The sequence below is a fragment of the Dipteris shenzhenensis genome, chromosome 4 (genome assembly GCF_047967505.1).
Source record: "Dipteris shenzhenensis isolate YYH24624 ecotype China chromosome 4, Dip_SZ_1.0, whole genome shotgun sequence".
Lineage (NCBI taxonomy): Eukaryota > Viridiplantae > Streptophyta > Polypodiopsida > Gleicheniales > Dipteridaceae > Dipteris > Dipteris shenzhenensis.
Window position 1 is genome coordinate 22,090,566 of NC_141599.1, and position 12,317 is coordinate 22,102,882.

Here is a 12,317-nt window from a genome sequence, read left to right on the forward strand (position 1 = left end):
AATTTTTTCTAACTCCCCCTCTTTTCTCTATTTTTTCCTAAATTTTCCATATTTTTTCATATTCTTCCCCTATTTTTCTCTAATTCTTTACCCCTTTTGTTTCTCTAAACCCCCCACTTCTTTCCTAATTCCCCTCTTTTTTCTCTAAATTTTCTAAAATTTCCCTATTTTTAACTATATTTTTCTATTTTTTTGAAAAACACCCCCCCCCCTCGCCATCTTCCCCTTTCTCCCTAATTTCCCCCTATTCTTTCCTATTTCCTCCTATTTTTCTCCATCTTTTTCATATTTTTCCATATTTTCACCTATTTTTCTCTAACTTTGCCCCCCTTTTCTTTCTCAAAACCCCCATTTTGTGTTCTTTTACAAAATTTATTTTATACAGTCATTGTATTTTGTAACTTTAATTGTTGTTGGCATTGATATTTTCATTCACTATTCTGTTCAAAAGCATGCTATCAGATAAATATTTGTGCTATAATGGTCATTTCTGAGCAATCCAGTAAGAATCTCACCCCACGGTAGAAGGCAAATGTGTTCGGCATCGCACGGGGAGCCCAGAAAAGCCAAAATCTGATATGGTCCATATGGGGCTTGTTTGACCAAGGTTTGGCATTGCGCGGGGAGCTCGAAAAAGCCAAAACCTGCTATGGTGCGTATGGGGCCTGTTTGACCAAAGTCAAATAGGCCCCATATGCACCATAGCGGGTCTTGGTCAAATAGGCCCCATATGCACCATAGTGCGTTTTGGCTTTTCTGGGCTCCCCACACGATCTTGAACACATTTTCCTTCTACACCATGGTGAAAAAACATCATTTGACCACTCAAATTCACACTGAACTTGCATAAACTGATGGAAAGCATCACGTAACATGTATAATAACATGGGAACAGTAATATAACATAAAAATATCTTTTATTCATTGGCCTCAAAGGGTAGAGATTTATAAAATGATTCAGGTTACACCAAATGAACCTAAACAACATCTAGGGCCTAAGGGAGGGATCGGAGTGGATGCACTTGGCGAGTGCAAGGTCCTTGTCCATCATTGTTACTCTTTTGGCATGGATAGGACATAAGTTCATGTCTTCAAAAAGACTCACTGCCATCTACTCTGTTGCCTCCTGAATTGCTCCCATAGTGCCTGAAGTGAAACGCACATCATTCTTGTATTATTGTGCTATTTCACATACAACACACTAGAAGGGTGCATGAGGAATGAGATTGTCCACAGTGGTTTAGAACTTGTGGATCTCCTGAAGTGCCTTCATGCCTGATTTTTTGTGCCTCTTAATTTTTGGGGGACCTGCACTACCCTCTGCACATGGCTCCATGGCCGCTTGTCTGCTTTGAACTTCTTTCACCTCTCCTCCCTTGCAACCACCTCTTCAGACTCCTCTTCCTATGTCTGGTGGGTCCTTCGAGGTGGCTTGTTATGCCTAGGGGTCTGCTTTGTCCTTGGTCTCTTTTCCTTTTCATGAGGCTGTGAGACAATAGGCTAAGGCTCTTGCTCAGCTTGTGCTAGAGGCTTCTCATATTTGATAATATCGAGGCACATAGGGTTGATGGTGCTCTTCCGTGCAGTCTGCTTGGTTGGAGGATTGGGGCCAAGGTTCATTATATCTGCGAGCCCGCCAAATACTTCCTCTTGTTGTGGCCCCTGTAATCTCTACATCTCCTCTCTTTGCCTTTCTTGCTCCCCTTGTTGGTCTAGATGCTCCATGCCAGGACCCCACGGAGGAGGGAGGGGCAGTTGATTAGGATTGACTAGACTATTTTGCCCCTTTTGGGAGACCTCTCTACTTCCATGGTTAGTTGTGTGGAAGGACTGAGAGGACCCCTGATCGTGCTTGGATCCTTCATCATGCTAGGATTCCTCATGGTGCTGAGATCCCTGGGATCCCCCATGAGAGTCGTATGGTGGGGACTTGTGTCGCTTGGACTCCTGATGATGAGAACCGCCTTCAGATCCTTGCTGATCATTGCCCTCTTGGCCACTAGGGCTTGCAGTGTGTTCGGAGGCTATGGCGTTGTGAGGAGGACAATGGGTAGCATCTAAACACCATCCAGTGGGTCTAGTAGTTTGTTTAACTCATGCCATAGAAATGAGGGATTTTAGGGTTTTGAAGTGCTTTATATAGTCTTTTTTAAAGCACTTGAGGGTTTCTTTTAAATTAGGGTTTTTGATTGCACCCCCTCCCCCCCATCTTTTGTTGCCAATTCGGTAATACTTAATCTTCACCACCCTTCCTTCGAACCCACTCACCCCTTCGCCCTGCCATGTCGCACATGCAATTCTGCAATGTCTAAATAAATTTGTGAATTTTGGAATCTATAATCGACTCAAAATAGTGTTAACTTTATTCATCAAACATTTTACATTTGGGGCTCTCTTAGGACCCAACGCCTCTCCTGTCTGACTCTATGTTGCAAACCAAAGTGCAACCCCTTGGCTCCTTGTTGAGGACTTCCAAGCAGCACATCTCCTTGTCTTCTTGACATGTTGAACCGCTTTTGCAAGACTTGAGACCTCTATCTTATCGCGCTTGAGAGTCCTGGCCTCTAGAGATCTATAAAACCAATCGAACATTTCGTGTAGTACATTGCTTCGTGCGATACCATCCCCATGCCTTGTATTCTTGAAGTATGCTGCCTTTGCTCTATAGTGTGATTTCTCCATTCCTTGAGTATTCTAAATGGATAGAGAGCCCCATTGCTCCACAAACCATGGTGCATGTGCATAAAGAATATGCTGTAAAGAAAAATATTGTATTAGAAACATAAATTGACTCAAGTTTAAAGCACAAAATTTCAACCTAAGGAGGATCACCATGTAATGTGTAATATGTGACTCCCCCCATGCTTCTACCATTAATGGTATGAATTCTCCCAATGCTGTCTTGAATCTCTCATAATAAAGCTCATCTGTTTGACCTTGTCTAAGCAACTTTATAAATGCATCAAGCTTTGTCCACAGTTTTGCTCTCAAAGTAGCAATTCACAGATGTGAAGCTTGATTTGTGGTGCACTCACACAAAGCTCCAGTACTCCCAACCTAGGGTGCTTTGAGCCAATGTATGTTTTTCTTTATTAGCATGGTGGTTGGACAAGAACCTCCTTGCCTTTCCTCCACCCATGGACACTTTAGCAGGAAGATTTTGTGTCTTTCCAGATTGTTTCTTGTCTTGCTTAAGCTTCACATTGCCTCTGTGAAGTCCCATTAGTGAGAGTAGCTCTTCAGCTTTTGAAATGCATTGTGCAGATACTTGTTGTGGCCTCAAATTCCAAGCATAAACTAGATGGAGATAGAGTAACTTATCAAGTATACGCAGTTAAGCATGCAAAGTACACACGTGTACCTGCTCCAATGGAATTAGTAGAATGGGGTCCCACTTAGGATCCTTTTTGTGACAATTAAGGGCTGAACTTTGGTTGTAAGAAAGCATGCCATTTTCCCACTGTAGGCTTCTCTTTTGCATCTTCTGAGAGTGGGTGCAATACAAGCATGTCCATTTTGCATATGCACCTGTATCACAACCATACAAGCACTTGAGGGTCTTCAAATCACCAGCTAGATGCCATTCAACTTGAAACGTTCCATGCCCATCCACTATTAATGTTTGCCCTGCCTCTTGTCTTCGAATAATCGATGGGATGCCGGTTCTCTCCAAAACCCACTTCAATGTCTCATGGCACTCCTTTGGGGTCTCAAAGGCTGCAAGCCACATATGTCCTTCTCAGATTGGACTGAGAAACCTTGCTCAACTTCCTCATCCCCTCGAGCAAAATGCAAGGCATCGTTCATTATACAAATGCTCACCCTCTCTAGCCTGTGCTCTTTTACCAACTGAGCTGAGTCATCCATTTTTATAACAAATACTAGCTTGCCATCAGTACAATGAAAGAGAAATATAGTAAGGATATAGAAATAAAGTTGAATATGAAGAGGGAATTTCTCTTACCTTCTTCTCTCATCTCATAGAATTTGACCATGGCTCTCTGCAAATTCTCTACATCCATGTAAACATTATTGAAAGCATTCATCTCAAACATTTGGATGCCAGATTTCTTTTTACTCTTCCAAGTCATTGTGCCACTTACACAATGGTATCCTCCAAGCTTTTCTCTAGCACATTGGTTTGTTTCTTGACATGCAAGCCTTATAGACCACGGTGTTGGCAATGGCATTGTAGATATCTTATACTTTTCCTCCATAGCAGAATTGAAAATTTTAAAAATAGAGTTGTAAGCTTCATGACTAACACCAGTAGCATCACAAGCTCCAAGCACCTCCTTTGCTTGGACGAGGCCCTTGAAATCCTTCATTACCTCTCTAGCAACTTGTTTATGTAGCCCTTTTTTTCTAGGGTCCTTCAACACTTCCATGACATCACTTGGCTTTATTAAACTTCTTAGAACATATGAAGGATCACTATCATCCATTTCCATTGTTCCCATCAATCCTCCATGAAATTCCTAAAGTAGAGTACAAATGAGTCTTAGTGGAAAGAATGCAACACCACAAATATTTTGGAGTAAGAAATTTCATTGAAAATTTGGGGAACTAACCTTGTAGCCCGCATTCTCCTCTTTCGGGCACCACTATTGGTTGACAATGCATCCATAGATTGCAATTGTCTTTTCCTCTCCTTCGGTCCCAAAGGTGTTCCCTTCCACTTTTGTACTCATTCTATCGACTTCTCTTGTTCCTTCTTCACAGTACGTTGAACTTGGCCATAGATAGACCTTTCCAAATCTTGTTTGCTTTTAGCGAGCTTTTGGATTGATTCTTCCAATTCATGTCGCTCCAAGTCTAGTGCATGTGCTTTGTCACTAAATTCTTTGTTTTGCAATCGGAGATCCTACATACTATTATGCATTGCCACAGCATTGCCACAATAGTAATATTTCCCAAATGTGCAAGTTCTTATGCTTGGGCTCTCTGCACCTCACTTGCTTGCATAGCCGATGTGTGAGAATGGTTCAATTGATTGCAATAATCGAGCAATCTAGCATGTCCCTTGCCAACAAACCGAACAACATCATGCACTGTATGAAAAGGAGGACTCTTTTGGTTGGTGGGGTCTAAAGAATACAAGTTTCCATCCACCCAAAGGTCAAGATGCTTCTTCCCTTGCAATCGAAGACTATGGAGCACACTTTGAGGAGTTCCACTATATCCCAAAGAGCGTGTGCTTGCATATTTTACCTCCAGTTGTAGGTTCACATGGTACTTGTTGGATATGTCCTCGAATGGTGCCATGAGTACTCAAAGAGAGGTATCAGTGATGCAGGCTAAAATGTAGGGGAGAGCTGGCAAAGATGGAGCAGTGAGAGGGAAAGAGTAGTAAGGAAGAGGAAGGAGGAGAAGCAGATGAGGGCAAGAGGAAGAGGAGGAGGAGAGTAGGGCGACAGGTATAGAAGGGAGGGAAGGAGCTACTGTAGAAGGAAGGAGGAGGGGAGAGATGCTATAGAGGGAGGAGGAGGGGAGAGATTTTGCAGGAGGGAGGAGCAGAGGAGAGGAAGCCTGGGCGGCTAGAGAAGGAGGGGAGAGGAAGGAGGGAGGAGGAGCCAGAAGGAGGAGGAGGAGGCCCGGAGAGGGAGGAGGAGGAGCAAGACAGAGGAGGGGAGAGGAGGAGGGAGGGGGAGGGAGGGAGGGAGAGGGAGAGATAGGAGGAGGGAGGGAGGGAGGGAGGGAGGGAGAGAGAGAGAGAGGGAGGGAGGGAGATTTGAGATTTGAAATTCAAATTTCAAAAAGTGGCCCCCTCCCCTCATTGATGGGGGGAGAGGTGGGCTCAAATGTGGGCTTAACCCACCTAGGTTGGGCTGGTTAGTCCTCTTTGGGACCCTCCAAGCCCCAGTGCATTAGCCCACTAAGCATTCACTAATCCATTCCGTATGAGGCCCTTTTGAGACCCCAATTCTCCCCTAATGTCAATGGACACAAATCATTTATGGAGTGTGCCATACGTGTTACTAGAATGAATAATCCCTTGGAGGAGACTACATTAGTTCTCACAAAAAACAAAGCACTTAACATGGATGAAATTAAAGGCTTGCAAGTATTCATTTCTCACGTTAGGAGTATGATGCAAAAATACCTAGAGCAGTCTGAGAAAAATATGTAGATAATCATGGCAAATGAATCTCTTCTCAAACATCTAAAAGAGCAAGAAAATTAAAACGAGCATAGAATACTCAGATCTATTTTGGTTGCAACAAATTGAGTCAAGAGAAGATTCTGCATTTGCTAGAGAGTCGACTATAGCTAAAGATATGGAAGAAGCTGAGCAATGCCTTTTGCCTCATAAATTTTGTGGTAGGAAGGGTGATAAGCCGTTGCCAGAGTTTGTACCATCCGATGAAAGCCAAGAGGGACTTTTTGTTGCCATTTGTGCATTAGATCCAAATCCAAGATCAGAGTTGGATGACCAAGGGAGACCAATTTGAGTTGCAAAGGTTGCTCGGATAGCAAGGGATGAAATGGGAATCCCTAGCACATTCACAACATTATGGTATGAACCCAAACCATTAAAAAATCTCTCAAAGAGGTATACCATGAAACAACTTTATGAGGGTTGTTTGGAAAAGAAACGGGAATGGGTTCCAAATAAAGAGGGCTTGGCTAAAGTGGAGGTGAGTATCATCATCCATTGTTGGAAATCAAGGACTCGAAATCTTAAAAAGAAGCATGGCTATGATGTGGAAAAAAGTATCACGATCCCTGACAGCAGCCTCGCACATATCAAACATTGTTTGGGTAGACTTGATCCAAGTAAAGATGCAGTGACAGAGTCTGATAACTCAGAAAGAGATTCTGAAGCATAAGAGCAAATATGTCCCTATGTGGCGGTCCCCTCTCGGTGATCTTATACATCATTTTCCAAAATGGTGTATCTTTACACCACCTCTATGTTAATATGAACAACTCTTGAATTCTATCGATTAATAATTAAGTTTAAAATAAGAAAGTAATTATTAATTAATCAAAAAACTAGTTAGTAATAAAAGTAATTAATAATTACAGAATTAACAAAATGTAATAAAAATGAATAAGTTTATAATTAATAAAAATTATTTAGTAATAGAAAAGGATTAGTAATAAAAATTAATTAATAATTAATAAAATAATAAAAAATGAATAGAAATTAATAACTAAAGAATTAATTATGAATTTAAAAAATAACTAAAAATTAGCTAGTAATAGAAGGCTCAAGCATTATGCGGACATGTAAGGACCAAGCCCTATGTGGCCACATATTTAGGGGTGTGTCACATGTGGCCCCCTCGCATTCACTTTCTCGCTTACTATACTTGAACCTTTGCTTCCACATATCATAATTTGCAGAGATAGATATATATGGTGTTGTAAAAACACCCTTTTTTGAGTCTAGTAGGTCAATATCAAGTGGAGGTGATTGGTTTGGGAAAAAAGTCCAAAACAAGAGAAAAAGTCCAAAAATTATGAATACTCTGTTTATATTAAAGGCATCTCCTCATGAGACATAGGCCATATTGAGAATGGACTCTAGTCTGTAGAATCTCTTAATTACACGTCCGATATCTTGGTGGCTAGAGAACTTGTAGCGATTTTGAAGATGAACTTTTTATAAGGTAGTACTTGAGAGGTGGAATACCCTTAGTGTATGCAATAGTTGATGCAAAGTTTATTTGCATGAAAACATATTCGCACCATGGCTCCTTTCTCTCACAAAGAATTACCTGAGTGGGAAAAATTCTACTTTTGATAAGAGAAATTGTCATTTATTTCCCATATGTGGAGCCGCTTGATGGGTCCTCTCAATATGCCCGAGGATGCACACTGCAGACAATAGGGTTCCATGTCCTAAATGCATAGAAGGTCCTCCCACTCCTACCTCTCATTGGGCATCCTTGGAAAGTCCAACTTGCAACACTATGGCGATCAAGGTTTTGCCTCGAAAGCCATGATATAACAAATTCCCAATGCAAGCTGGAGCTCGACAATGTTTTGCGATGAGCCCTTGGTTGGGAATATTAACGGTGATTAGGTGAGATATAATCGATTGAGTGCAAGAAAAGCTATGTTGCATGCACCAACATTTGGAAATCACCTGAGGGCAATTGCATTGTTAAGGATGAACACCAGGCCGGAACTCGTGGATGCGAGGGTTATAGAGGGTTTTATAACCAAGCAAGCACAATGACGCAAGGGAGCCATATGAGGAGCTTTGTATAGAGAGCAAATGGTACATGTGAAAAGATTTGAAAGACACCTTAAGGACTGTCAATAGAGAGAAATATTGGAAGGATGGAGAGAGCCGCTCACAAAAAGCAATCATTGCATGCCCATATCTTTCAGACTAAATGCAATATGAAAGATGTGGCGAAGAATAGCTATACAAGCACCACGATGTCTCTGACATGGAGAACATGATGATCATCTTCACTGAGAGGATGGACACAACTCATGATTTGCATCCAATGGTTCAAGGTCATGAAATGAAATCTAAGGGGGGACATTGTTCCTGTGGTCATAAGCACGGTTCTGGTACACATCTCGTATACCATTAATCTCGCTATTAGCTTAGCTAATATAGATCCATTAACATTAATCTCGTATAGGTCCATTGATCTCGGTAATAGATCATCCGAATTTTTCACACACTGGTTTTGGGCCAGTCTTTTGAGTAAAAACTATAGGTCGAGGCAGTCACGATGATCTGCCGCAAACCCCCAATTGAGGACACTAACATGAGCAGCACTCCTAGAATGATGCAGACCTGCAAAGCGTTAACAATAATATAATCATTTGATAAGATGTAGAATGGATGGATTGGTTCCTATATACAGGACGCTTATGTACTATTACTTTCAAATCTTCTTCAACTACGGAGTATTAAAGACATACCCAATTTGTAATCCACGAAAGACTGAATGGCTTTGGTTTGTAGATGACAAGCCACATGATGCAAGGTAGCTGCAGGAGCGACGAGATATTAAAATGTCAGAGCAGGCATACGGAAATTGCTATGTAAGTGTTTGATGTGTAATTCAATGAAGCAACGATTGGTCACTTACGAAATAAGTTGTCGGGGCGAATGCAAAGCCTCCGAAAAAACCGAGGAGATCAGAGAAGAAGGGGAAAGTCATTGCTACGAAGCATGTGAAAGCTGCACCCGACAAAGCTTCCCTTTAGCTGTTTAGCAATTAAGCCCGAAAGGATTCAAAAGACTACATGTGGATCTCTCTTACCAACGTAGGCAGAGCGAGAGACGAGGCGGAGCACGATCCCAGAAGGGAAATGCAGCTTCTTCACCAGAAATGTTTCCAGCATGTCAAAGACTGGCATCGCAAAAATCTGTAGGAAGCAAATACAGTTTGATTGCCATGCAAATTGGCGAATTCCGTCAAACTTATTCCCAAGCAAACCAAGTATGAACAGCTGACCTGATAGGCGCCGATCATATGCACCGCAACCATCATGTTTGCAGCAGCAATCAGCCACTGGGGACTCTCAAGACTCGACAAAATGTTGTCTTTCACGGAGTTGCCGAAAGCCCAGTATCCCGCCAACGACACCGGAAAGTAACACAGGGCAACGATGATATAAGCAACCAGAACTCCTCGCATCATGGGAATCTTCGATGGCTTCTCTTGGGTAGACGGTATGGTGGCCTGGATTTCCAACACCACGTTGTGCCCGGCATACGCGAATGCCACCGTCCCTAAGGCGTTGAAAACATTGAACACAGCATTCGGGGTAGTTGTAAAGTTATACTCATAGGAAACGCAGCTCCGAGCTCCGTGATGTACCGATGCCGCCCAAGCAATGGTCGAGTAGCTGGGGGCAAAAAACCCAAAGTCCGAATTCATCAGTTCTTCCAATCTGACAACTGAATACTGCTCTGATCATCGAATTGCACTCCGATTTTCAAGGTTTTGGCAGAAAGACAGAGAACGCGAACCTTAGAGACATCACAGTTGCAGCCGCTGATATTAAAACTATGGAGTTCAAATTGGGTAGTTGCGAGAGAACAAAGTGAGCACATCCGAAGATCAAGATCCAGGTAGACGGACGCTGTTTCCTGCACTTACTGCAAACCAAGTCGTGAAAGTTGCTGAGGGACTTCCCCCCTGTGATCATGTAGACGATGTCCACCCCCACCTCTACCAGCAATTGCTGGGGCACCACGATCCATAAGCCCAGCTCTTTACCGAATGCGTACTGCCCCAGCTCGTGGTATCTGTCTAAACGCTTTCCAGGTACCATTTCGTGCATCTGAACCATCTGCCATATAGTGAAGAGGGTAATTAACCAAGATAAGACGAGTACTAACACTCCAGGGCCCCTGCAATCAATTATGTGGTTTGAACGACATCAGGGATTCGGCACATGAGCAGTCTGATATAAATATTGTATCCACGAATAGATCTACAATGACTATACGTATATGTTAGCCTTGCGCAAGCTAGCCTTGCGCAAGCTACACAAGAAAATACGATGCTTGTAAAAGAATTCAATGTTCAATGAGCTGGTCGCCACAGATTTAGAGATGGTCATGAAACAAGGGCCACTCACCAACCCAGCTGAACCATCGCATATGGTAAGCCTAGCACTCCTGCTCCAACCATAGATGTAACGTTGTGGAACGCTGAGTAATACCACTTGGCATTGCGGCTGACCCCGTTGGTCGGCGGAAGCCAATGCTCCACGACGTCCGGATCAACATTGCCTTCGTGACCGTCGCTTGTGAAAGCATTCTCGGCCTGAAAATTTTCACATTCAGGCGTTTTTGATGTCCAAGACCAAACACAATTGTCACTTATAAAAACAAGTTTGCATACAAATTTATCACGTAATGATTAGGCGCCCTTGCTGTATAGCACAGATTTGACTGCCTAATAGCAGCTGCAGCCCTTGCATATTGATGCTGCTACATCGCGTAAAACATAAAACGATAACATACAGAAAACGGAAACGAATGTACCCGATCAAATAAGGGAGCAGCAGATAAGCGCCTCGAAAGTTCGACATCGCCGTGATCCATGAGAACTTAGCGATCTTTTCCGTCAATTGCTAAATTGCAGCAAAGCAAACCATTGCAAACCGAATCAAAATTACAGAATCGGGGCAAAACCAGATTGCGACTGGACTCTCGGGACAGGATCGAAAGTGGTATTGGCAGCTGTGAACAATGTAATTTTACCTAGATACTCGCTGTATGATTACTGAGCTCTATCGCCTGGTGCCAACAGTCATATTTATGCAGCAAGTTCTTTTATTACGTGACCTTTCTGCAACTTTGGAGTACTGGGTAGTACGATTTTTAATCCTCGCGCTAATCCCTTAGTACCGTCGTGCAAATCATGCAAGCATACTTTTCTCTCTCCTTCTCTTGTGTGCCTGTCTGAATTAAGGTTCGGGAAAAGGCCGCTGCTTGGTCACAGTCAATAGGAAACCTAGGGCCAACCAATGACCAACGGCTGCTGTGAAATAGTTGTGGCTAGCAAGATACTACCGTGGAGTCTGGACCAGGCTATGCAGCATAAGTTAACGCTCTAAAAAGGTCTCCCAATCTTGGAAGAACCCTTATTATTCATTGCCATGACTTGGTCAAGCCTAAACACTGCCACGCACGGAGTCGTTTGGCACCTCGATATCAAGTCATCACCTCCTAAGGGTTCGGTTGCCCAGGTCTTCACGGAAGTCAGTTTCTGGTCTATCAATAAGTGCCAAAATGCTGTCATCGTTTTTAAGCATCTAATTAAGCCCATTTACTGCCACCTATATTCTAATTCACGCTCCAGCATTTGTCGCCAATTCGACACCATAGCCTACGTCTGCTGACCTTCTATGAACGCGCGACAGGCCCCTCAGCCAACCGTAGCCATCCTAGAGTTATGATCAAATCAGTCTTTGTAATGCTTGTAAGTTGTGTCTGTGGTCTCACTAGAGCTCTTCAACCTGCTACAATCAGCAGCCCGCCACCTCAATACCCTCCTTCATCAGCTCGTCCTTTCACTTGCCTCTGCCCATTGCCCAACACAGCCTACACTGCCTCAAGCAGATACGAATAGATTGATCTTTTAGCCTACACTGCCAGCTCTATGCCATCACTCAACGAACCCAACGTCACACCAGACTCCTCACCCCTGCTTTATATCGCTGCTCGCTAGCCCACAAAATGCCGTCTATGCTCGTCCAAAAGTGGCCACCCAAGTCAAGGCTTGTCTTTAAAGACCGCTATCTAGGGGCCGACCTTGATGGCCAACTCTAACCTCTAGGGACCGTCCAAGGGCAAATGCCTCTTTGGTACGGCATATCCAATCAAT

The 12,317-nt window shown here is 43.1% G+C and overlaps 1 protein-coding gene across 1 annotated transcript; it reads right to left on the reverse strand.

The window, feature by feature from the left end:
• Positions 1 to 7,808: 7,808 nt before the first annotated feature.
• LOC147902597 (lysine histidine transporter 2-like) lies at positions 7,809 to 11,166 on the reverse strand. Its single transcript, XM_087373643.1, has 8 exons — positions 10,973 to 11,166; positions 10,564 to 10,751; positions 9,950 to 10,333; positions 9,432 to 9,825; positions 9,237 to 9,342; positions 9,063 to 9,154; positions 8,893 to 8,961; positions 7,809 to 8,764 (listed from the first exon to the last, which is right to left on the reverse strand). Exons 1-8 carry the CDS (start codon positions 11,030 to 11,032, stop codon positions 8,642 to 8,644), a joined length of 1,416 nt encoding a protein of 471 aa, XP_087229769.1. The 5' UTR covers positions 11,033 to 11,166; the 3' UTR covers positions 7,809 to 8,641.
• Positions 11,167 to 12,317: the final 1,151 nt, after the last annotated feature.

What these genes read in the sequence shown, in the direction of transcription:
- LOC147902597 (XM_087373643.1), bottom strand. Translation starts at nt 11,032, where the DNA reads ATGGATCACGGCGATGTCGAACTTTCGAGGCGCTTATCTGCTGCTCCC. An exon ending in GCGATGGTTCAGCTGGGTTG is followed by an intron (nt 10,334 to 10,563) that starts GTGAGTGGCCCT and finishes AATTGATTGCAG; the next exon opens with GGGCCCTGGAGTGTTAGTAC. An exon ending in TTTCGTGGATTACAAATTGG is followed by an intron (nt 8,765 to 8,892) that starts GTATGTCTTTAA and finishes AACGCTTTGCAG; the next exon opens with GTCTGCATCATTCTAGGAGT.